Raw genomic sequence first — 26,734 nt, 5'->3', positions numbered from 1 at the left:
AATGAGGAGGAAGAAGAAAAATGTACTCAATCACTGGTCTGACTCCAAGTGAATATTTATGCCTGTAGATGTGTATTGGTGTAACTCAGCACAATGAACAGCTGCTAATTAACTAGTGCCCAATTGAATACCTAGTCGCGTGCTTGTTGCATGACTTGGCACATGACTAGGAGTTTGATTGGGGATTCTAAATGTGGGTGTTTGCCACTCAAAGTTAAACCAAACCACTTATGCAGACTTATTTAAGTACTGTATTAAGGAATATATTTTGCATCCCTTTCTTATGAGACACCACACTAGCTAGTGAATAGTCTTACAAGAAGAAACGTAATCAATTAAAAGCTTGATTAATTAATTAATTGGGTGACAGAAAAATGTTAATAGAGAAGGATGCAATTTAAGGACATTCACCTGAATTCTGGCCACTGGCCAAGTGATGCAATTTTTCATATATGGACAGCTGGAATAGAAACAGCTCAAATTGAGAAGAAGGTAAACAACCTGTCAGCCTAGGTGATGTGTGACTGTTCTTCCATGTCTTCTGTAAAGAGCAAACAATTGTACAACACACCCATAGTTTGGGTAAGCAGAAATAATGAGATTCATTTTCCATTATTGATTCACCAGGATTTATGGGTTGTACTTTCATACACTGCATAGCTTTTCTCTCTGGGTGGGAAAGGGCAGTTACAGCAAGCTAACTCTAAATAATTGTCCACTGCTTGTACAGAGTAACTTGAATTGTAATGGGTCTGCAGAAAAATAGCATCCACTTTGGTCTTTGTACAGCATTGCCTAGTCATTCAAAAGTCATTCTTGCCCTAGGATAGCTATATACAGGGTTTTTGACTGTACATAGAGCTTTTGTTTTTCTTTCTTAATCATTTTGTTTTGTTTCAAAGTAGGGCTTTCAGCCAATTCAAGAATTTCCAGTTGATCAACTGTTTGAAAACAAAAACCATTTACACATGAACTGGTTCAGTTTAACTGGCATGTTCCTTGATTTTCAACTTAGTTTTGAAATGGTCTGCAATTTCATCAAGAAAAAACTATTATAAATTAAAGGAACACCAGGATGAATAAGGGCTCAAAAATAAGCAAGCATGCCCTTAATTTGCATCTTTCTCAATTAACATTTTCAGTCACTCATTAATAAATTAAACCTTTAACTGATCTCTTTAAAGGTCATTTAATAGTCAAATATACTCCTTAACACTTCTTTCCCAATATTTGAAATTATATTTGGTTTCCATTCCGGAATGCATTCAATCCTCTAAACTGGAAATTGGCTTTGTAATAAAGAGACAGTTGACAAGTGAAGAACGGGGGAAAGTATCTTTGAAGCAGCCTTTCTCAGCTTGGGTATCCTTTCATGTGTTTTGGACTTGAAAACCTATTTCTGTGCACCATGGTTGAGGAGTAACAGTGCTGGGAGATCATCAGGAACATCTGGGGAGCACCAAGTTGGGGAAAGATGCTCTAAGGCATTGCTGGCCTTCTGAAAGTCAAAACTTGGTGGGGGGAAAGGCCACAATACATACAAAAGGGTGCATGATAGAAAACCGTTTCTGTGCTGCCCTAGTACTTTGATGAGGCATCTTTCTACTTTGAGTGGTGCATAAACTAAAACTGGAAAAAATGAAAAGAAAATGAAGAGGCTGCCATTAACTGGGGAAAAAAAACTCCCTGTGCCCAAAGAGAGCATTTAAACAAATGAAAAATTGGAGATAAGGGTTGAGTGCATGTTGACTTCCTCTGGTCTACTCTGAATTCTCAGCTCTATATGGAGATGTCTGAAGCTGGCCTTGGGACAAGCTCTGCCACTTACAGTAACATATAGCTCTGAGGTCCCTTGATAAACAGACTCTTCTAAAAATTGCTTAGTCTGAAGGAGGCCAATCAATTGAATGACTTTATAGCTGAAATATGCATAGGTCACCATTATGAGATCTTTTCCTGATACAGAAACACTTTTGATTAAGAAACGGGATATCCTGGGTTGCAACGTATTCCTGCAGACTTATGGAGACTCTGTTCCTATGCATGTCCTCTAAGAAAACCACTCACTTCCTTCAGTTATTGAAAGTATCAGTTAGAAATCCACCAAAACTTCGGCTTTCACTTTGGGTATTTACAAAATTCTGCTTGCAATGGACAACACAGGATATGAACTACACGAAGAAACACCTCAAACGTCCAGAGCCCAAACGGAGAGGATAAAACAAGAATGTCCTGTAAGTTGCATTTTTAGACATTTTTTTAACTACAAAAAATAGAGCACAAAGGAGAAAAACAACCATGGGAACAATAATGACAAGAACCTGCTTAAATTGTCCAATAAAATGCGTTAAAAAGGAGAGAGATATAGGGTCATATAACTAAAGCAAGTTGATGTTTCTACTATACTACAGCGTTAAAGCACTGCATTAAAAGTGATCAGAATAGGTTTTGTTAAATGGAAGACATGCTGACTTAATAACAAATACTTGTAAATGTAAATAATGAACAGATACAACTTTTCTGCAAAGAGGTCAATTGCGTCCACTTTTTGGAGGGTGTAGTCACACACACACACACACAAATCTTCCTTGTCACAAGACCGCAAAAAAAAGGTTTTGTTCATGCCAGAGGAAATATGCCACTTTGGCCACCCCAACTGTTTTGAATTACAGCTCCTAGAATCTCCAGCCTGTATGGCCAATGAGAAAATAGTCCAAAATATCTGGAGTGCCAAAAGTTTGCCAGCAATCAATGGTCTAACAACCATATCCATGCTGTCTTCCTGATCAAGGGTGGAGATTTCCCTTTTTTCTTGGCAACCTTCTCATTATAGCTGTTTTCCATGGATGCAGCAGTTCTGCCTCTCATTCCTGCCATCTTCTGAAATCTTACAGAAAGAGTGTAACAGTCACATAGGGTGGAAGTTAAGGTACAAGAGAAGGGTACACTCATGTGCCCACCTTTTCCATGAAGAGTTGGTCTGAATGTCCTTAGATTAGAGTTTCAACAGTCACTTTTTGCTATAAACTCATTTCTTCCCTCCCAAGGTACTGAACGGTGTATATAACAGGGCTGACTCAGTATTGTTTTTCAGGTTTGTTCAGTTGTTGTTGTTGTTGTTGTTTTGACAGTTCTGCAGAGGCTACTAATTCTTTCTTTTTTGCGTTTTTACTTATAGGTGGAGAAAAAGAGTCACTGGTCCATGCTTAATGTCTTTCTGATTTGCCTCTTGGCCTCCACAATAACCACAGTACTGGGAGTGCTGATTGTGTCCCTGGTCTGTGCCAATAAAACGGGCTTCCAGCCCCAATCAAATAATGAAGGGAGTGCACAAAAGCGTGACCCAGATCCCCAGAAAACTCCAAGGATATCTCCATACAAACCCCAAGTGGACCCAAAATTCCAGTTTCTCCATCATCTCACCAAATCAAAGGTGGAAATTTACCTATTCTTCAATATTGCTTTGCACAGGACCAGTTTTCAGACTGCTTGAGTCCATTGTATTCAAAGATAATGAGTTCTATTGTACAGGCTGTGATCCTAAGTCGTACTGAGTGTGCAACTCTGAGCTGGTTTAAGGCACTTGCCTGGGTGCAGTGCTGCAATGGTCTATATGCAATGCTTTATGCAACAAAACTGTGGAACTGAGCACTGTTTCTGCAAACCATTTCACAGATCTCAAGTTATCATCTCTGCAAACCATTTCACAGATCTCAAGCCACTGTGAGCTTTTCCATTTGGAATCCCAGGGTTAACCTTCTAGCACTTGATTTTGGACTAGGTCCATGCTTGGTCTATTCATGATATTCCTTTAATATTTTCTAACTACTTGCCAAACTCCAAATAAATTTCCAGTTGCAGTTCTAGTTCAGATGTATGGAAGAAGAGAAAACAGTTGTTAAAGAATTAAATGAAGAATAGCTGGTGTCTTATTAGTCAGTAATTCTATGACACATTGTTACATAGATGTGATGGGGTGGACCACCTGCAGCACAAGTGCTGAATGTAGTTCTTGGCCAGATCTTACATGCTCCTTGGCTTAATTTCAAAAACCTTCTGCCAATGATGACTTCAAGATTCTGCAAAAGCTAGCTGTCCCTTTTCCTGTTGGATAGACAGGTACTCTAATTATCTAACTACACATGTGAACATTACTGTGGATGTGATCTTCTTCATACCCCCAACTCCTGCCAATATCTGAATGTAAGACACGCACATGCATATTAAATGTTTCTGCACACATAGCAATATTTATTTATTTTATTTATTTATTTATTTCATTTATATCCCACCTATCTGGTCGGGTCAGGACCACTCTAGGCAGCTGGACCACTCTATGTGTACTTATTAGTCTCAACGCAGATGTTAGAAAGAATGTGTATTCCCCAATTTCTCTTTCCCAACAGGGTTTGCCACAGATATATGTTTCAGCAATAAGATTTGTAAATTAAGTCTGTGTTGACTTTCCAGTGACCAATCACAAAACAAAGGCACTAGACATAAGATATATAGTTGCGGACAATGGTGTGCTATGACAAACAGTCTTCTTTTACTACTTGAGGCAACACCTCTTCTAAATATGTGAATATCCTCTTGTCTGGTTAGATCCATCTTTCCTACTTTTGATCCCTCCTGGGATGTGTGTGTGTGTGTGAGAGAGAGAGAGAGATAAATTCCTTCTAGGAACCCAGTGGTGATTCTGCTCTAGTTCCCTTGCTTGAGCTCACACATAGGGTTCTTGAAATCAAAGGTTGGCACTCTTTTTTTCGATATGGGGATCTGTGAGCTTCAGTGTTTACATAGTACTTAAAATTAACTGATGTTCCCATGTTTGTATGGTGTTCCAGAGACATGAATTCCCCGGTGGGACTATTCAATGGGCAAGGTTTCGGAAGAACGCCAAGGAATATCAGAATGAGGAAGAGATGGAGTTTGGAAGAAGTATCAACAGTCAACGGTCCAAAATGATGTTCGGGACGCTAAACATCAAGAGCAAAGGGTTGCGTGCTCCACACTGGCATTTCAATGCTAATGAACATGGCTACCTCCTAAAGGTACTGTTTTGGTTACCATATTTTTCCGTTTATAACACCCCCCCCTTTATAAGACACCCCACCCCCACTTTTCTAACCCCAAAATTAAGAAAACTTACCTTTGAGGATTCAGCCTCTGAGCTCAGAACAGTCGGACATTTTGAGTCCCTGTTGTATCTTGAGCCTACAGGCTCCACCTCCAATGAGGTGTGTTCCAATTGTTTTGTTCAGCATCAGCTGACGTCGCTTCCATAAGGCTTGTGATTGGAGGAAGCTAAGTATCCTGACTGTAGGAAGCTAAGCCTCATGATTGAAGGAAGCCTGTTGACAGAGTGAAGCTATGGTCCGTTTTGTTCTCTCCTTAGCTATCTCAGCTTACTTCCATGTAAAATACGCCCCTCAATTTTTATTCTCAGTACTCAACCAAGCCAGTTTCAGTCTATGGAGGAAAATCCCTGTTGGCCTCATCAGCTGTTGCTGTTTCTGCGACATGATTGTTGTTGGTATCCATGGTATGTGGTATAGCATGTTGTCTTCTTGTGTTGATGAGTTGAATACTGCTTCGTGTGTCTCCTCTCTGCTATAGTTACTTTTCCCTGAGATGTCCACACCTATTCAGGATCTATCAACAATCTCTTTTCCAGGGCCTGCAAGTTATAGGAATCTGATGCACCAAGGAAAATTTTTTTAGTGGGAGTCTCTATTGTCCCTGCACTTTCTATAATTACAAGGTCTTGTAGCATAGCATCTGGCAAGCTGTCATTGTGATGATAAATATCATTGTTGTGACTAAAATTTGCAAAGCCTGGAGGAATAAAGGCCTGTAACATAAAAGATCTGGTATTCAAGGTCCTGTACAACAAGAGTATTGCAACTACAAAGGGTGCAAGTTATAAGACATGCAAACGCTATGTATCTCTGGGCATATCAGCACATTGCTACAGACAGACATATGTTCAACTATTTCAATGTGCTTTCAATTCTCTCTCTTTTTTACACTTTGTTATTCTTTGTAAAACACGCTCAACTGTCAGGAATGTTATGGTACAATGACCTTGCTTGTTTGGAGAGCTGGCTAATTGTTTTGCAGTGATTTTAGCAAATTGCTGCTCACTCCCCAATTTAAAAAGCACCTTTATTTTCAGGGCTATTTTTCCATGCCCACACTTCAATGTTTTAACACTCTATGCACATAAAAATCCACAACCTGCCATAGATATTTCCATGTCTAGTGTAGATTTATAACATGACACGTGGAAATCCCTCTATCCCTCATTCTTCCTTTTCTCCTGGAGTCTAGAGAAGACTTCTAATACGACCAGAGGAATTAAAGACAGAAGATGAAAAGATGGTGAGCTGCAAGGAGGAGGAGAAAAGGAAGACTGAGGGATATGGAAGAAAATTATTTTTGTTATGGAATGATTAAGGGGAAGATGAAGTCCTGGGTCCTGGTCACTTAGATCAAACTATATACTACAGAGTATATACTAAGTGTGCTGCTTATGTATCACCCCCTAGTGCTTAAATCAATCTTTGGACAACTTACAATTTAACTATCAGGCTACCCATTGCCAACCCAGCAAGCTGGGTACTCAGTTTACCAACTTTGGAATGATGGATGGTTGAGTCAACCTCGAGCTGGCTACCTAAACCAGGGATCAACTCAGGTGGTGAGCAGTGTCTTTACCGCAGTGCTGCACCACAAGACTCCTTCTGCTGTAGATAACCCTTCAGAAGGAGTTCCTTAAATGCTGGAAGACATTGCCATAGGAAGAGCTCTTTGTACTTCACATAGTTCGCAAATTAGTTTGCTTTGTTTTATGCTTGGTCTTCTGCTTCTCAATACAGGCTTTGTTTGCAAGTCCAATTGCTCAATCGTGAAGACCTGCTGGATTTCAGCTTCTAATGACAAGCTATATCGCTCTCAGATTCATGTTGTTTGGTTTCATATTCTTAATACATTCAGTACATTGCACTGGAGTAGAAATGGTAGTACAGAATACTGTTAATATCTAACAAATTTTGTATTGTATTCTTGAAGGCTTTCACGGCCAGGATCTGATGGTGGTTGTGGGTTTTTCGGACTCTTTGGCCATGTTCTGAAGGTTGTTCTTCCTGATGTTTCGCCAGTCTCTGTGGCTGGTATCTTCAGAGGACAGGAGTAGGAACTCTGTCCATGCTCTGTTGCTGTTTGTTGGATAGTTGAGTATTTATAGCTGTGGGAATAACTTTTGTCCTTTTCAGGAGCTAGGGTGATGATGGTGATCAGCGTGCTTTTGTTGTGGATGTATTGTTGTGATAAGGGGGAGAGATGATCTGTCACTGTGACTGATGGGTGTCTTTAGCTAGTCTTTTTTGTGCAATGATCCCTGGTCCTTGTGGCTGGATAGAGTTCGTTGAACTTTTGCAGTCTGTATTTTCATTGCTGGGAGCCATGCCTTGTTAAGTTTTAGACTTTCCTCTTTTTTGTTGAAGCTCTGCTGGTGTTTATGGATTTCAATGGCTTCCCTGTGCAGTCTAACATAATGATTGCTGGTGTTGTCTAGTACTTCAGTATTTTGAAATAGAATTTCATGTCCAGCTTGTTTTAGGGCATGTTCAGCTACTGCTGATTTTTCCAGTTGGTTTTGTATTCTTTTTTTCCCCGCCACATACCAGCCCACAACAGTGCACAAGTCATGCAAAACAGCCCACCAGCCTAAATATACAAATGGTAGAGTTGTCTTTCCACTGGCGTCTTTCAGGGCACTGTTTGGATTGGAGTGGTCGATGCTGGTGGAAATACGGTAACCACATACAACGTTACCGCAGGCCAGGTTATTTTCTTCCCTCGAAACACATTGCATTGGATCAAGAATGTTGGTGCAGAAGATTGCATGTTCTTGCTGTTTTTCACAACCCATGAAGAGCTTCAAACTCTGGATGTGGATGACACATTCTTCTTAACACCAGAAGATATAGCAGCAAGGTCACTAAAGGTCAGTGCAAAACTAATTCCACATTATCATTTTATAAGCCATACTTTGATTTTATTATCAATGTATGTTCATCAGGAAACCCTGATTTAGCGCAACTCATTCTTTGGTGTACACTCATTGTTTAATCCAGAGTGCATTGTGAGCTACATGGAAAATGATCTCAAGAAGCCTGTAAAAGAAACTGGTTTTTCTGCATGCTAGTTTGCAATAAAGAAGTCTTTCTCAAAGCTAGGGTGTTTTTTTAACCTGTAGTCATTAAAGGCCACTTGTTGTTGCTGCTGCTGTTATTTTAAAAAGGGAAATCATACTACGTTGGGAATCACATAAATGGTTGCTCCCTTTGTGAGCTATCAACATTTTTGCAAATAGTGTCATTTTACAACTCACATGCAACCAGTCATGCATTCCATGTCATAGTTAAAGGGTCAGCCACCTGCGTGATTACCATGATGTATACTTTTTTCCCAGTAGGATTGTGCCCCCAGTTTAATTTGCTGTTTTCCTTCAAGCCTCAAGGTGGAGTGGACTTCATCAGGTCATTCCAGAAACAGGCAGAAGATCAAGCTGTCAATCTTCCCCCCAACTTAGCAGAGCTTGTTCAGAAACCCAGCTATGAGCAGTCCGCAGATAATCTCGTATGGCGTTACTTCTTTGATCTCAAAGGTAATACAGAACAAGTCATTAAGTTATTACCTATCCACTAGAGCTTTCTTTCTCCTCTGCTCCAATTGGGCCATCCAGCTGGATCAGCATCCTGGTGGTTCAGTGGGGATAATGTGAAACACAGCCCGGGTTTTAAGATGGATTTTGGATCCAGTTGGGTGCAAGAGAAGCAAAAGAGGTAAGTGATCACTAGCCAGTTCAGGGAGGGCCTGGAGGTTCTTGGCAAGGGGATCTTGGTGCCTAGCTTACAGTCAATGGTGCTGCATCTCAGTTTTGCCATTAATGTAAAGTCCCCCAGAGAATCATCTTGGGAGGCATATCCCCAAAGTTTTGGAGATTTGGCAGAGATAAATTTGTAGCTAACTCTAATTTCTGCAACCTTTCAGAACAGAGCAGAACTGCATAATCTTGCTTATTTTTGGTTGGTTGGTTGGTTGGTTGGTTGGTTGGTTGGTTGGTTGGTTGGTTGGTTGGTTGGTTGGTTGGTTGGTTGGTTGGTTGGTTGGTTGGTTGGTTGGTTGGTTGGTTGGTTGGATGGATGGATGGATGGATGGTAGGTAGGTAGGTAGGTAGGTAGGTAGGTAGGTAGGTAGGTAGGTAGGTAGGTAGGTAGGTAGGTAGGTAGGTAGGTAGGTAGGTAGGTAGGTAGGTAGGTAGGTGGCAGGTGGGCAGGTGGGCAGGTGGGCGGGTGGGTGGGTTTTAGGTAGGTAGGTAGGTAGGTAGGTAGGTAGGTAGGTAGGTAGGTAGGTAGGTAGGTAGGTAGGTAGGTAGGTAGGTAGGTAGGTAGGTAGGTAGGTAGGTAGGAAGGAAGGAAGGAAGGAAGGAAGGAAGGAAGGAAGGATTTGTTGATTGATTGATTGATTGATTGATTATTTTAACCCTCAAGCATTAGAATAGGACAACTTCCATTGACCAAGCTGTGGTGTATTTTCTGTCTCCTTATAAGAATTCCACTGTATTGAGGATTGAGGTTGGATTTAACATTCCCAGTTCCAATCTGAATGGAAGAAATTTTGATTTCATACAAATGAGACCAGGATGCTGCTTCTAGTTTACTATAAGTCTTGGTCTGTGTAGGTTCTGCAAGAAAATGGGACTTTGGGGAACTAAAATGTCCAATCCTTGTACAGGAGGACTAACATGTATTAGAGTTCTACCATTCAGAATGGACTGTTCACTTTTTAATAACGACTCACTCACTGTTGGTTTTTTAAACTGAGAAGAAAAGTGTACTCATTGGAAGCTACACTATATAAATTCAGGCCACTGCTCCATTCTAGTTCGTTATTGTCTACACTGGCAGGCAGCACTCTCTACAGTTTGAATGAAAGGTCTTTCCTCGACTGTCCAGGAAATGTCAGGGGTTGAATCTGGGACCTTCTACATGCCAAGCTCAGGTTCCATTCGCAGCTACAAATCCTGTCTAAACAATTATAATCTTGCAAAACATTGAAACTGAGAGATAATGTAAGATTACTACTCATCATTTCAAGAAACTTTTCCTGATTTCTGAGGCTCCTGTTTGTCCTTGATTTAGGGTCAACTGAGTTCCGTTTTCCAGGAGGAATAATCCAGTGGGCTCGGTATGTACAAGATGGAAAAAACTTGAAGCCTAATGAAGTAACTTACAGTGAGTTTCTCCATTCAGTAAGTATACAAATTAAGGTGGTATCTTTTTGATCCACTTCTGGAACTCCAACTGTACAATTCTGATTCTACGGCCAGACTCCAGTTGGGAAAAGCTGCATGCAAGAATAATCACACAAACATTCATTTCCCTCTTTGTTGGATGTTGGTCACACAATCAGTCACAGACTGGTTGTCAAATTGGTTGGGTGATGGATACTGTAGCAAAGCAGGGAAGCTGCTTCTTGATTATCATTGCACACACTTTTTTCAAAAAATTGAATTTTGGCCCATACAATTAACCCCCAACTATCCTTGCTCTTACATAAACTCTATAGTTCATATATTCTTGTTGCCTTTGCTTCTTGCCTTCAGAAAGAAGATACCCTTACCTTGGGAACTCTTCGGATCTATAGCAATGGTCTACGCCAACCCCATTTTCATTTCAATGCCAACGAGATGGGATATGTCATCAGTGGATGTGGAAAGGTAACTATTTAACTTACACCACCAAAATGGAAGGAAGCCATTGCAAATCTTCCTAGTGTAAGGGTTCCAAACATTTTCAAGGGAAAAAAAGCCCAGATCTTGGATTGGTAGCAGTGGGACCTGAAGAATCAAATTGGATTAGCTATGCTTTGTTCTAGTTTTTAAATGTATGTTATTCATCTAAGACATTTCTATTTTAATCTATATCCTAAGATGAAGGATGATGATAAAACATATATAATCAATAGAACAATCCAATATTGTAAAACCATGGAAAACTACACAATACATTAACACCAGTAATAATAATGAAGCCTCCACAGTCTGTTAAAGCCATGGTCTTCATCCCCAAAGGCCTTGATGAATAACCGTGTTTTACCTTGGCAACAAAATGAGGTTGTCTGCACCAGTCAAGCTTTAAAAGGAAAAGCTGACAAAATCCTCTCCTGTGTCTCTGCATAGTGGACTGTTCTCCATGGCAAGACATAGAGGTCACTCATAGCAGATCTTAACGACTGGACAGATGTATATAAAGCGAGAAGTGTTCCCTTAAGTATCCAGGTCCCAAGCCTTTTAGGGCTTTATCATGAATGGCTTGAACTTGTATCAGAAGCATATTGGCTGCCATCGTGATTCTTTCAGAACTAGTGTTATATGGCTCTGAAAGGTGTTTCAGACGTGCAGTCTAGCTGCCACATGTTGCACTCACTGTAGCATCCACTGCATTTTCAAGGGCAGCCCTGTGTAAAGTGCATTACAGTAGTCTAATCAGAAGGCTACCAGGAGGCTACTAGAGTAACCAAGATGGTCCCAGGTTCCCTGAGCCACTGTGCTCACTAGAGCTTCAAGCAATAAAGATGGCTCAAAGAATACTCCTAGGCGACATACCTGCTTCTTCAGAGGGAGCGCAGCCCCATCCAGAACAGCTCATCTACCTAATTCCTGGGAAGGGGTAATCACTGAGCCACAAAGCATCCATCTTGTCAGGATTCAGCTTTGGTTGATTGGCCCTGATCCCACCCCTGACAATATCTAAACAGCAATTCAGCACAACCTCAACTGACGCCATTGGCAAAGTGAAGTAGAGCTAGATGTCAACAGCCGACTGATGGCACTCAACCCCAAAACTTGAAATGACCTCTATCGGCAACTTGGTATAGATATTGAACAGGATGGGAACAAAATGGATCCTTGTGGCATCACACAGCTTTATCACTATGGGTCCTGAATGATGTCCCGGAGGTAGAAATAATACTACGGTAGCACAGTGCCTCCTGTTCCCTTTCTGTACAGCCAGTCTAAGAGGATACAATTACCAATGGTATCAAAAGCTCTTAGGAGATCCAGGAGGACCAACAGGGTTGCTCTCCTTCTATCCTTACTCAAGAGCAGTTCAATAGTCAGAATGACCAAATACACTACAGCGTCAAACTCTGTCCTGAAACCAGACTGAAACGGATCAAGATAACCTTTTAACTCCATGAACATCAATGGCTGGATGGGGTCATTTAACCCAAAGACTAAATGCTCAGCCACCACATACTCAAGCCCTTTGCCCCCCGAAAATTATATTTGCCATAGGGCAGTAGTTGTCACATATGTATCTCTGGGCCCAGGGGACCCTTTTATGCAGAAAAGGGCAGCAGTCACTACCCCCTGAGATAATGACATGACATCCCTTTTTCTAATGTCTGTAGATAATCAGATCATTTTTCTAGACATTGATGTGTATTTTCCATTGGCACATTCTTTCTCCAGGTGGGTGTTATTGCTTCACCTGCACTTACCACTGACTTCACCATTGGTGTCGGAGACGTTGTGTTTTTCCCAGTCGGAACCCAACACTACATCAAAAGCACATGTGATGAGGATTTGTTTTTCATTTTGGCGTTCAGCACTGGAAACCAGGTGAGCCATCTATGTTGACTTCCCAGGAATTTGACACTGTTTCCCTACGTATCCAGCAACAACCCACAATCAATCAAGCTAGTGGGCTGAGTTCTTATGAACCAGGCCCAAGTTCTAAATGTTTTCAGAGATTTTAGAAAGAGATATAAGCCCCAGCCAGGCATGAAATCTACATGAGGAGAAGCTCGTTGGCCCTGAGACTTCTGCCTCCAGTTCTATCATTCACCTATGTATGGAAGGCAATCATTTGAACGGAAGACCCCGTGTGATCCATGGAGGCTTTCCATGTGAATTGTTGTGTGCAGTAAATCACTGTGACGTTTACCACATGGCCCCTGCTGGTTTCCCCACACAAAGGGCTCACGCGATGTCCTCCCACCAGCAGATACCAATTGCGATGTTCCCTCTTTTCCTCACTGCCACCAGTGGATTTCCTTTATCCACAATATATAAAGAACTTTAGTCAGACACTTGTCTGGTTACTGCCAACAGAACTTGTTTATTGATAGGTGTTAAATTTAATCAGAATCACAGATGTTCTTTATTCAGTGCTTACAATCAAATCATTAAAATGTCATATATCTTGCCACATAACTAATCACCACCTGCTCTATCCATTTATCTTGACCAGCTTATCTCTGTTAGTATCTGTTCTCACTATCTTCCTGACTCTCTCTCTCTCTCTCTCTCTCTCTCTCTCTCTCTCTCTCTCTCTCTCTGCAACTTCTATATCTCTCTCTTCATCTCTTCTGCCAAACCTTCTTATATTCGCTGACTCCACCCCTCCACTCCTCTCATAGGCTCATGCAAATGAGATCACAATCACGCTCAGCTTATGGAAGCCTTAATTCCTTTTCAAGATATCTGAGATATTCAAGGAGTGATTTTACCAGATCCACTGCCTGCAGGGAGTTTCCATGGAGGAGTGGGGTTTTGAACCCAGGTCTCCTATGTCCTGGTCCCACACTCACTGTATACTGCATTACACCACACTGGCTCTCATTCCTTATGAGACAGAACCACATGAAATAAAAAAGCAAGAGAGCTGAGTAATCCGCAAATAGGGGAGAGGACTCTCTTCTTCAGATTTATTGCCCTCCACACATGTGTGTAGAGGTGACAAAAGTAATAATGGCGAAAGGACTTTGTACTGGACTTTTCCTATAGGACTATACTGTACAATGCGGGAGGAGAACCTATTGTCTTTGGGCTAAATGACCTCATCCAGCCCATTGAAAACCCACAGGACAGCCTTTCATCTCCCCAAAGCCACACTCCATGGGGTGGGCATGATTTCCCCCTTTGCTGCCCATTTTCCAACTGGGACTTCAGATGAGAGTGGGAGAGACAGCAACAAGATAGAAGATAGTACATTCTGTTAAGAATTCTCTTGTGTAGCTGCACAAACGGTAATGATAATCTCAAAACCGCAGAGCTGGAAGAGACCCTATGGATCATCAGGTCCAGCCCGTGTCGTGGAGGCATAATAGCGAATCGACCTCCCAACCTCTGGCTTCACAGCCAGAGGCCTAAACCACTGAGCCATCCAGCAGTTCTTATGCTCTAACCTTTGGAAGTAAGTTAAAATAATCACAATAGAAGTTATCAATTGCATGTGTCTGTAGTTACTTCTGACCTTAGAGCAATTTGCCTCCAAAAGTTATGCTGTTTGTGCCATGCCAGAAATGCAAAAGGATTTGGACCCCTGTATGTGATGAGGATTTTAAATGTGTTCTTAAAAATACTTATTAACCAGCCATCACCAAATCTCTAGATTTTATTTTACTTATTTTATTGCAAAATAAGTCTCCCTCCCCTCCTGAATCCAAATGTTGTCTGATTTTTTTTGACAGTTGCAGACTCTTGATATGGACGACTATTTCCACGCCACAGCGGACCACATCCTGGCCCAGCTTTTCCTTAAAAAGCAAGATGAATTTAAGAAGATCCCAAGGTTTAAAGAAGATCAGGCAATTAATCTACCGTAACAACTTGTACAAATGATGAGCTTGTGCAAAAACGCCTTCATGATTAAGAATAATGTTAATCCTGCCTTTAATTCTGTAGACTCTTTGGAGACATTTTTCTTTAAAATTGAATTATTAAAGGAATCGGTATTCCAAACATATTGACTCTCTCATAATGAGAAAAGGAAGTTGCCTTCACCTACACAGATATCCAGTAGCGCAACGTATGTGGTGTAAGACTGATGACATCATTAGCTATGGTGATTATTCTGAAAACTTTTTCAATTTCCCCACCCCACAAAGATCCCGAGCCCCCACGGAATCCCTTTCCTTTTGGGGAAGACATTAAGGGATGTAGAATGGGGAGCATTAAAAAAATCACTACCACAGTCATCCTGGTAGTGGCAGTTTTCAGAAATTAACACCCACACACCCCAGTCCTGTGACCTTCGTAGTGCCTTCTCCATAACAATAGGGTCCCATGGGACTTCTGAAAATTTTAATTTCTAAGAGATTGTGGCAGCTGTGGGACTGGGAGAGTTGACCTGATGTGTTATCAAGCCTCACGTGGCATAAATTACGTAACTGGATTTCAGCCATGTTCTACATTTCTGGTTAAAGGAACTGGGCTCGTCAAAAGTTTAGGTAACCCTAAATGTTACATCCCATAATCAGGGAAGACTTGAGTTGAGAGACTTGTTGTCCAATCAGATTCAAATCACACACATGACTTGCCTCGGACTGGATTCAGTGGTTTCCCCCCCCCAATGTAAAAGGTAAAGGTAAAGGTTCCCCTTGACAATTTTTGTCCAGTCGTGTTCGACTCTAGGGGGTGGTGCTCATCCCCGTTTCCAAGCCATAGAGCCAGCGGTTTTTGTCTGAAGACAATCTTCCATGGTCACATGGCCAGTGTGACTTAGACACAGAACGCTGTTACCTTCCACCGAGGTGGTCCCTATTTATCTACTCACATTTGCATGCTTTCGAACCGCTAGGTTGGCGGGAGCTGGGAGAAGCGACGGGAGCTCACTCCATTGCGTGGATTCGATCTTACAACTGCTTGGTCTTTTGACCCTGCAGCACAGGCTTCTGCGGTTTAGCCCGCAGCACCACCACGTCCTCCCCAATGACTTGGATTCAAATCGGGGCTCAGAACCCATCCCACCCTCCCTATTTTCTGGGGGAAAGAGCTTATTTTTAATAGGAACTCGGACTTGGGACTTGGGACTCGAGACTCTGTGCCAAAGACTCAGGACTTGAGCCCAATGTCTTGCCAACATCCCTGCTTGTCATAGCTTAGCCTTTTCTCATGGCTTATCATATTCACTTTTTAAACAGGATGCAAAAGAAAATCAGATCTTTAGAACTTTAAAAAAAAAGCTTCCTAGTCCATTAGGAAGAAAAGGAAACTGAAACTGAGATAATGGAAATGGGGAAGGGGTTGTTATTTTTTTTAACTCCATTTCCAAATTTAGAAACCTTCTGTGATAATTATAGAAATTCTGCTGACAAATATAATCACCTTGGATTTGGGCTGAATGAACAGAGGGACCTTAGCCATATGATGGAAGTCAGAACAGAGATGACCTTAAGATATGAAGAATGCAATATGCAACAAAAACTGAAAATGGGCACATTATATAGTGATGTGTATTCTCAGTTCTGCTGTATGGTATTGAATCGTAATGCTACTATTAAAAAATATAGAAGTATTTCGAATGTGGATTTATCATAGCATGCTTAGAATTTCTTAGACTGAGAGATTGACCACAAAAGAAATAATAAGTGAATGAGGAATTGTTACAAATGGGTGAAACTTATGAACTGGAGAAAGCTGGACTACTTTGGTCATTCAATGAGAAGAAAAAGTACAGATTACGACAGCTGATTATTCGAAGTAAAATAAATGTGAAAAGAAGCATAGAAAAGAGAAGAACAGATTAGTTGAAATCCTGCGGTGTGTCTCTGTGTATGTGCTGGTAGAAAAAATTGTGGCAGGGCAGAAGTGCTATCCATGAAGCCCTTCCACATGCATGCCACATAACGTCACAACAGTTATGTAGCCAGCTTTGTACAAAAATCAATTGTACAAAGCTGGCTACAGGGCTTAAGATTTGGCATGCATTTGTTCGTGTAACTTTATTTGGAATGGCATCAGTCTCAAGAGACTATGGTAGCATGCTCTGTTTGGAGGACCTGGAGAGTGTCCTCTCCAGAGCACAAAGCCTGGGTAAAATAATATGGAGGATAGGTTGTTACCCAAGCAGCAAATCCCCCCTCTCCATGTCACTGAAATAGTCCAATGGAAAGGCAAGAGCCAATACAACTGGTTCCAGCGATGTCACAGGAGTTGCCAGAATGACACAAACTGCCTCCGGGACTCCGGCTCCGGATTTTGCCTCGAGGTTAACTCCTGAAGCCTTTTCCATCAGTGGATATAGCCACAAGGCAGTGGACGTTTGGAATCGGAGTTTTCTTTCTCCTAGATGGGCTGCCTTCCAAGGCTGACAAGCCCCACCGACCTGGCCCCCTCCCTCACGGCATGGATGATGGCGTTGCCTTCTCCTACTTCTCCTCCTTTTCGTTCCCCTCAGACGAGTATGACAACAGCCCGGCTTTTCCACTCTTGGCGGTGGCCTCCTCCTCCTCCATTTCCCCCCTCATGGGGGTCATCGTCGCTGGGGTGGTGGTGGCTCCATGCACCGTATTCGCGAAGGCTTCACGAACTTTATCTACACCTCAAGGAACAGGATTTCAGCCATTAGCTTAAAAACAAACAAACAAACAAACAAACAAACCACAGAGTCTAATTCGGATGCCTCACACCATCATGGCACAGAGCCGCCTTACCTGAAGTCATTATAGCCACAATGATGTCTATCTAGTAGGGGAGGAATGAGAAGAAGGATCACAGAAATCAAACAAGTCTGGTGTTTCTAGAGAGCAGTTTCGTGTAATTTCATTTTTGCAGGAAATAGATATTTTGTGGTGAGATGAGCCCAAACTGCCTTTTGTTCATGGGAGGGGATGCTCTAGAGGAGAATGTTCCTGCTGATGGTAGGGAGCTTTAGATTTTCAGTGAGCTACAATCTCCACCACCTTTTGCTTTCCATCATTAGAAGCATCCCACAGACACTGTCAATTCACTAGTAATCTGGATATACACCATTCTAAGGAAGTATTAAAGCTGCTATCTGATTCTTGCTTAATTTGAGATAATAGTTCTCTTCCCCAAGAGTTTCCTCCCCCCCCCCGGTCACTTTTCAGGCCTCTACATTATGAGTGTTGCAAGCAACGTTTGGAAACAGGGCTCTAATAACTGGAATTTAAGCAACACTGCCAGTTTCTACTACATTATAATTAGTCAGTGATTAGTTTTCCATTTGGAATAAGTGAGATTAACAGATTCTGTAATGCGCTTGTGAATGTGATTGAGCAGCTCTTCCACGGGGTTGGGGGAGGGTGAGTGGGGCTTCTCTGGAGTCCCAACACTGTAAAAAATTTTTGCTTCTGTCCCACACACATCCACCTGAGATTAAGTCAAAGTGGATTTTGCTCTCGTCTGTACAGGAAGGGGGCTCAACTGATTGAAAAGATGCTGTCACCTTAGACTGCAAGAGGGATTTTAATTCTTTTAATATATCTTTATGATTAAAGTCATACAATAAAAATAAAATACCATACAAAATTACCGTATTTTTCTGTGTATAAGATGATACTTTTCTCTAAAATATTTAGATTAAAATTTTAGGGTTGTCTTATACACGGAAGTAAGGAGGGGGGAGAGATCAAAGCGCTTTGATCCCTGCTTTTCCCCTCCACTTTCCTCGCAAGAAAGCACTTTATAGTGAGGAAAATGCTTTCCCCCTCCACTTTCTTCCGAATAAAGTGGAGGGGGAAAGCAGGAATTGCTTTGATGAATCGCTTTGATGATTCCTGCTTCCCCCTTTGCTTTGATCCCTGCCTTCCCCCTCCACTTTCTTTGGAAGAAAGAAATTCTGGGTTAGAAAAGTGGGGGGGGGGTCTTATAAGTGGGGGCATATTATACACGAAAAAATATTATATATATCAATCAATCAAATATTAGTCTAACCCAAAACAATTTTGAAAAAATACCTGAATTTCAAAAATAGAGCATTCCCTAGACACTTATCAGTTAAAAGAAAGATCTTTGCCTGACAACAAGAAGACAAGAGGCGAGGGGTCAACCTGGCTTCTCAGAACAGTGCATTTGAAAGCCTGGGAGCAACTGTATTGGTTCTCTGTTTTCAGGTGATGATTTGATGTGGGCAGGAGAGTTGTGTAGTTTTGTGATTATGAACTGCAGCTCCCAGAATTTCTTCACGCCTCTGAGCACTCAGAAGTGGCATAGGTGGCTTGCGTTATATGCGTAAGCTAAGCTTTGCTTAGTTCAACTGATTGGTTCAAAATTGGGAAAGGAGTACGACAAGGCTGTATATTGTTCCCCAGCTTATTTAACTTGTATGCAGAATACATCATGCGGAAGGCTGGACTGGATGAATCCCAAGCCGGAATTAAGATTGCCGGAAGAAATATCAACAACCTCAGATATGCAGATGATACCACTCTGATGGCAGAAAGTGAGGAGGAATTAAAGAACCTTGTAATGAGAGTGAAAGAGGAGAGTGCAAAAAACGGTCTGAAACTCAATATCAAAAAAACTAAGATCATGGCCACTGGTCCCATCACCTCCTGGGAAATAGAAGGGGAAGATATGGAGGCAGTGACAGATTTTACTTTCTTGGGCTCCATAATCACTGCAGATGGAGACAGCAGCCATGAAATTAAAAGACGCCTGCTTCTTGGGAGGAAAGCGATGACAAATCTTGACAGCATCTTAAAAGGCAGAGACATCACATTGCCAACAAAAGTCCGAATAGTCAAAGCTATGGTTTTTCCTGTAGTGATGTATGGAAGTGAGAGCTGGACCATAAAGAAAGCAGACCGCTGAAGAACTGATGCCTTTGAATTGTGGTGCTGGAGGAGACTCTTGAGAATCCCTTGGACTGCAAGGAGAACAAACCTATCAGTTCTGAAGGAAGTCAACCCTGGGTGCTCACTGGAAGGACAGATCCTGAAGCTGAGGCTCCAGTACTTTGGCCATCTCATGAGAAGAAAAGACTCCTTGGAAAAAAACCTTGATGTTGGGAAAGTGTGACGGCAAGAGGAGAAGAGGACGACCGAGGATGAGATGGCTGGACAGTGTCTGCGAAGTAACCAACATGAATTTGACCCAACTCCGGAAGGCGGTGGAGGATAGGAGGGCCTGGCGTGCTCTGGTCCATGGGGTCACGAAGAGTCGGACATGACTAAACGACTAAACGAAACGAAAGCTTTGCGTTATGTATTGTCAAATTTTATCTCGCTTATGGCAACCCTAATAGGTCTTCGAAGGTAAGTAAGATATTTAAAGGGTGGTTTTAGCAGCGCTGTCCATCAGTGAGTTCCGATGGCTAAGTGGGGATTGGAACCTGGGTTGCCTGAGTTCTAGTCTATCACTCTGTCCAGTGCATTACACGGGCTCTCAAACAGGGCCTAACTTCCAAGTACTGAAAAAGAAGTGGGATTGGGTCCTAGAAACAGCCCCTCTGTAAAAAGTTTCACTGAATTCAGTGTGGGAAGATAGCAATTTTGCAGTTTTGCAAAAGCCACATGTCTGTAGATGCAATTCAAAGACCGAAGGGCAGGAATTTAGCCCAAGTATCTCAGCAAGCAGGAAAATCCTCCAGTTTCAGGACAGTTTTATTGAGATTTGAGCCAGCAGGTGGCATCCTACAGCAGCAAAGCCCTCTGTACCTCTCAAACATTTCAACAAAATAACTTGACTATTATAGCCAAAGGAAGCATGCTGGGCTCAGGAGAATCAAGATTAAAAGGGACCAGGGAAAGCTTGGGGGAGTCAGATGAAATATCTGGCTATATAAGCAGTTAACAAAAGGATCTTTTGCAATCATTGCCTCCCGACAGGTCTGTGATGAAAAGCGGTTGGAAGAATTACATCATAAATACCCAGAAGAGGAAAGGCACAAGTTGTGAAAAAGAGCAAGAGGACGGTCATGTTCTCTCACACAGCCTCGTTACGAAATGTGCCCTTGTGGGACTTAAGGCTGCAGTTTCTGACCTGAACGTTATTCCACAGGGACATAGTTCACATTATTATCAGGGTGTTTTCTCGACTACGCCTCAAAGAATGATTGTTTTAACAGTACATTCCCTCATTTTTGTACCTGCAAGTTTGCCGGGAAACACTGATAATGACCACCCAGAATGTCATGTCACACCTCTTGTCAATTTCAGCTTTGCACTGTAAAATGGGAGTTAACTTAGGGAGTTAACTTTATTTCCAGAAACAATCAGAAGAGGAATGAATTTGCCTGAATGATTTGGCAATGTTTATTTATTTGAATCCCACCTTCATTTACAGGAGCCTCGTTGTTCTCATGTGCTATCAAGCTGCTTCCCACTTGGTGGCAAACCTAAAGGATTTTCATACTCTGTGAGATGTTCAAGGAATGAGTTGCCACTGCTGCTTCCAAAGGAGTTTCTACGGCTGAGTGGGGATTTGAACACAGGCCCCTAGAGTCCTAAGTCTCACACTATCTGCTGCACCACCAAGGATGTCTCACAGGATGCCTTACAACAGAGAAAACCTTTCTCCGGATGAGACAAAATTACACTCTAAACTCTCAAATATCTAATAATATAGATGCTTAAGCAGATCTTTATATTTATTCCTCTGTATTATGGTTCCTGGGAGTCAGGAGGAGAGTTATCCCGCTCCTCCCTTTCTTGGATTTCTAATGTTAAGAAAATGAACCGTTCTGAGGTTGACTGGGCCTTTCCTCTGCATTGAAATGGCTGCAGAACAATGCTTCCCAGCAGATGTCTCCCTTGAGCTTCTGCATGCCTAAGGTCCGTGTAGTTTAGAGTAATGTTCCTCTGTAAGACCTGTATTTTTCCCCCTAAAAGCAATAATCATCTACATCTTGAGCATCATTTGCATCATTCTGATAGGACAACCAAACTACACTGTGTTATTCTGCAAGAGTGGGAGCAAATTCTGCACACTGTGCCCAAGTTAGTCACTGCAAATTCAGAAGATGGTCAGCCACTTTGAGCCGTTGAACTGAAACATGCTTTACAGAGGCTCATTCTTTCTGTTATTTTTATTCCTAAGGTAAAGGTAAAAGTTCCCCTTGACAATTTTTTTTGTCCAATCTTGTTCGACTCTAAGGGGCGGTGCTCATTCCTGTTTCCAAGCCATAGAGCCAGCGTTTTTGTCCGAAGACAATCTTCTGTGGTCACATGGCCAGTGCGACTTAGACACGGAACGCTGTTGCCTTCCCACTGAGGTGGTCCCTATTTATCTACTCACATTTGCATGCTTTCAAACCGCTAAGCACCCCAAATTGCTCATTCCAACTAGAGCAGAACCACAGAATCAGTGGCATTTATGTGAATGCTGACTTACCAGCTTCCCATTGACTCTATAGATCCATTCTAGTTGGGGCAACTAATTGGATTTAGGATTTTGTGGTGCATGTATGAGGGCTAATAACATGTTCAAGCATCATGTTTAAGTGTGGGGAAACACAATACTTCAAATTCACATTTCGGAGAATGTTTGGTCAGCAAGTAACCCCAGATTGAAATGCCTCCCACCAACATCCACATTTACATTATTCCATTTATTTATTATTCCACTAAGGTTTATATTTGCTTTTAGTTTCTATAATTCTATGTCCTTTTTCTTTTCTTTTTTTCGCAAAACTACAAAGGCGATTCCTATTACAAAATTAGGATACTGGAAAATATCTGTATATCAATCAACAATGTTCTATTCTCTCTAGTAATTAAAGAAAACATGTGTGTGTGTTTAGTCGTTTAGTCGTGTCCGACTCTTCGTGACCCCATGGACCAGAGCATGCCAGGCCCTCCTATCTTCCACTGCCTCCCAGAGTTGTGTCAAATTCATGTTCGTTGCTTCGCAGACACTGTCCAGCCATTTCATCCTTGGTCGTCCCCTTCTTCTCTTGCCGTCACACCTTCCTAACATCAAGGTTTTTTCGAAGGACTCTTTTCTTCTCATGAGATGGCCAAAGTACTGGAGCCTCAGCTTCAGGATCTGTCCTTCCAGTGAGCACTCAGGGGTGATTTCCTTTAGAACTGATAGGTTTGTTCTCCTTGCAGTCCAGGGGATTCTCAAGAGCCTCTTCCAGCACCACAATTCAAAGGCATCAATTCTTCAGCGGTCTGCTTTCTTTATGGTCCAGCTCTCACTTCCATACATCACAACAGGAAAAACCATAGCTTTGACTATTCAGACTTTTGTTGGCTTAAGATGCTGTCAAGATTTGTCATCGCTTTCCTCCCAAGAAGCAGGCGTCTTTTAATTTCGTGGTTGCTGTCTCCATCTGCAGTGATCATGGAGCCCAGGAAAATGAAATCTGTCACTGCCTCCATGTCTTCCCCTTCTATTTCCCAGGAGGTGATGGGACCAGTGGCCATTATCTTAGTTTTTTGATGTTGAGTTTCAGACCGTTTTTTGCACTCTCCTCTTTCACTCTCATTACAAGGTTCTTTAATTCCTCCTCACTTTCTGCCATCAGAGTGGCATCATCTGCATATCTGAGGTTGTTGATATTTCTTCCGGCAATCTTAATTCCGGCTTGGGTTTCATCCAGTCCAGCCTTCCGCATGATGTATTCTTCATACAAGTTAAATAAGCTGGGGGACAATATACAGCCTTGTTGTACTCATTTCCCAATTTTGAACCAATCAGTTGTTCCATGACCAGTTCTAACTGTTGCTTCCTGTCCCACGTATAGGTTTCTGAGGAGACAGATAAGGTGGTCAGGCACTCCCATTTCTTTAAGGACTTGCCATAGTTTGCTGTGGTCCACACAGTCAAAGGCTTTTGCATAGTCAATGAAGCAGAAGTAGATATTTTTCTGGAACTCTCTGGCTTTCTCTAGTTCCTCTGCCTCTTCGGAATCCAGCTTGTACTTCTGGGAGTTCTCAGTCCACATACTGCTGAAGCCTACCTTGGAGGATTTTGAGCATAACCTTGCTAGCATGTGAAATGAGTGCAATTGTACGGTAGTTGGAGCATTCTTTGGCACTGCCTTTCTTTGGGATTGGGATGTAGACTGATCTTTTCCAATCCTCTGGCCACTGTTGGGTTTTCCAAACTTGCTGGCATATTGAATGTAGCACCTTAACAGCATCATCTTTCAAGATTTTAAATAGTTCAACTGGAATGCCATCACCTCCACTGGCCTTGTTGTTAGCCAGGCTTTCTAAGGCCCACTTGACCTCACTCTCCAGGATGTCTGGCTCAAGGTCAGCAACTACATTGTCTGGGTTGTACGGGATATCCAAATCTTTCTGATATAATTCCTCTGTGTATTCTTGCCACCTCTTCTTGACGTCTTCTGCTTCTGTTAGATACCTCCCATTTTTATCATGTTCATCTTTGTGCAAAATGTTCCTCTAATATCTCCAATTTTCCTGAACAGATCTCTGGTTTTTCCTTTTCTGTTATTTTCCTCTATTTCTTTGCATTGTTAATTTAAGAAGGCCCTCTTGTCTCTCCTTGCTATTCTTTGGAAGTCTGAATTCAAGTTTCTGTAACTTTCCCTATCTCCCTTGCATTTTGCTTCCCTTCTCCTCTCTGCTATTTCTAAGGCCTCGTTGGACAGCCACTTTGCTTTCTTGCATTTCCTTTTCTTTGGGATGGTTTTCGTTGCTGCCTCCTGGACAATGTTACGAGCCTCTATCCAAAGTTCTTCAGGCACTCTGTCCACCAAGTCTAGTTCCTTAAATCTGTTCTTTACTTCCACTGTGTATTCATAAGGAATTTGGTTTAGATTATACCTGAGTGGCCCAGTGGTTTTTCATACTCTCTTCAGTCTAAGCTTGAATTTTGCTATGAGAAGCTGATGATCAGAGCCGCAGTCAGCTCCCGGTCTTGTTTTTGCTGACTGTATAGAGCTTCTCCATCTTTGGCTGCAGAGAATATAATCAATCTGATTTCAATATTGCCCATCTGGTGATTTCCATGTATAGAGTCGCCTCAAACTATTTAAAACTATTTAAATAGCCCAAACTATTTAAAAAAAAAACATGTTGGCTTCTGTGTTTGCATTAAAGTGGGTAAATTTAGTCTTCAATAAACATGCATCCTCAGTCTGTTTCTGTGCTCCCTAGCCCTCCCCCACCTCAAATTTTTCAGCAAATAAAGATGAATTGCAGGTCCTAGATATGTCGCAGAATAGCAATGCACCGTTTAAACTACGTTTAACACACCAAAATATCCATTTTTCAAAACTATGAGTTTCTAGCCAGCTCCAGTTTTATGTTTTGCTTGGAGGGGTGTTATTTTTGGCTATACTTTGTCTTGTGAGTTCTGGGGCATCAATGTTTGTTCGTTTCCTTCTTCGTTTGATTGATTGATTGATTGATTGATTGATTGATTGATTGATTGATTCATTCATTCATTCATTCATTCATTCATTCATTTTTTTAATACCACCCATGTGACCAGTGGTCACTCTGGGTGGTGCACAGACAACAACACAGACAAACATGGCAAAATCAAGTACTTTAAATTAACAAATTAAACTGAGTAAAAAACATTTAAAACGGAACTACAGTAAAAAGAAGCAACAATTAGATCAAAGGCTGGTGCTCTTAGGGAACTTAAGTTGGTAGATTCTGAAAGGCCTGACAGAAGAAGAATGCTTGTAAAAGCTTCTTAAAATACATCAGGGAATTTTGGATGGTAATTCATTCCAGAGGCAGGGTGCAGCCACCGAGAAGGCCTGGTTCCTTGTTCCCTTCCTCTGGGCTTCCCCCAAGGGTCAGTACCCTAAGCAGAGCAGCCTGGGAAACTCAGGTAGAATGGACAGTCACTGTTGGGAGCAGGTGTTCTGCCATGGAATGAGGTCCCAAATCTGTTCACTGCTTTAGAGGTCAAGAAAATTTACCCCTGGACCTGTATATGATGCCTATTCCAATCTAAGACAAAGCCAGTATCCTGTATATTGTCAAAAGCCAAAGGGTAGGGAACCGCAAGGGTCAAATTCCTTGTCTAAGCTGAGCAATTGAGAGGGTTGGAATACAACGTGTGTGGTTGTCTCTCCAATGGAAGGCATTAGATCTCAATATTGCTAGCTAATTCCTATGGCTATGAAGAGGAAGGTAAAGGTAATGGTTTCCCTTGACATTTACTCCAGTCGTGTCTGACTCTAGGGCACGGTGCTCATCCCTGTTTCCAAGCCGTAGAGCCAGTGTTTGTCTGAAGACAGTTTCTGTGATCACGTGGCCAGTGCGATTAGACACGGAACACCATGACCTTCCCACAGAGGTGGTACCTTTTTATTGACTCGCATTTACATGCTTTTGAACTGCTAGGTTGGCAGGAGCTGGGACAAGCAACGGGAGCTCACACCGTCGCGTGGATTTGATCTTACGATGGCTGGTCTTCCGACCTTGCAGCACAAAGGTTGTTTTTTAAAGTGCACCATAATTTGTACAAAATGTATCTAGACAAACTAGTATCCTTTCCCCTAGAGAGACCAAAAGTACACAGTATACACACACACACACAAAGAGAGAGAGAGAGAGACACAGAGAGAGAGAGTTTGTTAGGAAAGATGCCAATAGCCAACTGTTTCCCATTTTAAAATGTCCATCAAACAAAGCAGCTGTTATACCATATTTTTTTAAGGGAACTTTTACAAATTGCAAAATTTTCTATAAACATCCCAGGGCAATTGGCACTCACTCCATCACGTGGATTTGATCTTACGATGGCTGGTCTTCTGACCCTGCAACACAGAGGCTTCTGAGGTTTAACCCGCAAACAGAGTGGCAAACATGGGTTGGGTTGGGAGAGCTTTATGTAAAATCAATTCCTATAATGAGGTAAGATGATCAGTGAGCTCTCCACAGACGTTAAAGCCACACCTGTGCCAAAGATTATCTGTCATTTCCCATACTGTATTTATTTATTTAACTTCAATGGGTTTTTAAATTTCGCTTGACG

At 41.9% G+C, this 26,734-nt stretch overlaps 1 protein-coding gene across 1 annotated transcript; it reads left to right on the top strand.

Moving 5' to 3' along the window:
• The first annotated feature begins 1,779 nt into the window (after window positions 1-1,779).
• Window positions 1,780-14,821, top strand: DYNAP (dynactin associated protein). The gene is made up of 9 exons (XM_020778617.3): window positions 1,780-2,234; window positions 3,179-3,433; window positions 4,848-5,054; window positions 7,778-8,011; window positions 8,521-8,674; window positions 10,212-10,321; window positions 10,676-10,789; window positions 12,548-12,697; window positions 14,551-14,821. The coding sequence occupies exons 1-9, from the start codon at window positions 2,151-2,153 to the stop codon at window positions 14,683-14,685; spliced, it is 1,443 nt and encodes a 480-aa protein (XP_020634276.3). The 5' UTR covers window positions 1,780-2,150; the 3' UTR covers window positions 14,686-14,821.
• The last annotated feature ends 11,913 nt before the right edge of the window (window positions 14,822-26,734 follow it).

This window comes from Pogona vitticeps, chromosome 2 (genome assembly GCF_051106095.1).
Source record: "Pogona vitticeps strain Pit_001003342236 chromosome 2, PviZW2.1, whole genome shotgun sequence".
Classification (NCBI taxonomy): Eukaryota; Metazoa; Chordata; class Lepidosauria; order Squamata; family Agamidae; genus Pogona; species Pogona vitticeps.
This window is presented reverse-complemented; position numbering and strand designations above follow the sequence as displayed.

Coding starts and splice junctions, on each gene's coding strand:
- DYNAP (XM_020778617.3), top strand. CDS start 2,151: ATGGACAACACAGGATATGAACTACACGAAGAAACACCTCAAACGTCC. Junction 2,235..3,178: donor GGATAAAACAAGAATGTCCT/GTAAGTTGCATT, acceptor TTTTACTTATAG/GTGGAGAAAAAGAGTCACTG. Junction 5,055..7,777: donor AACATGGCTACCTCCTAAAG/GTACTGTTTTGG, acceptor GGCGTCTTTCAG/GGCACTGTTTGGATTGGAGT.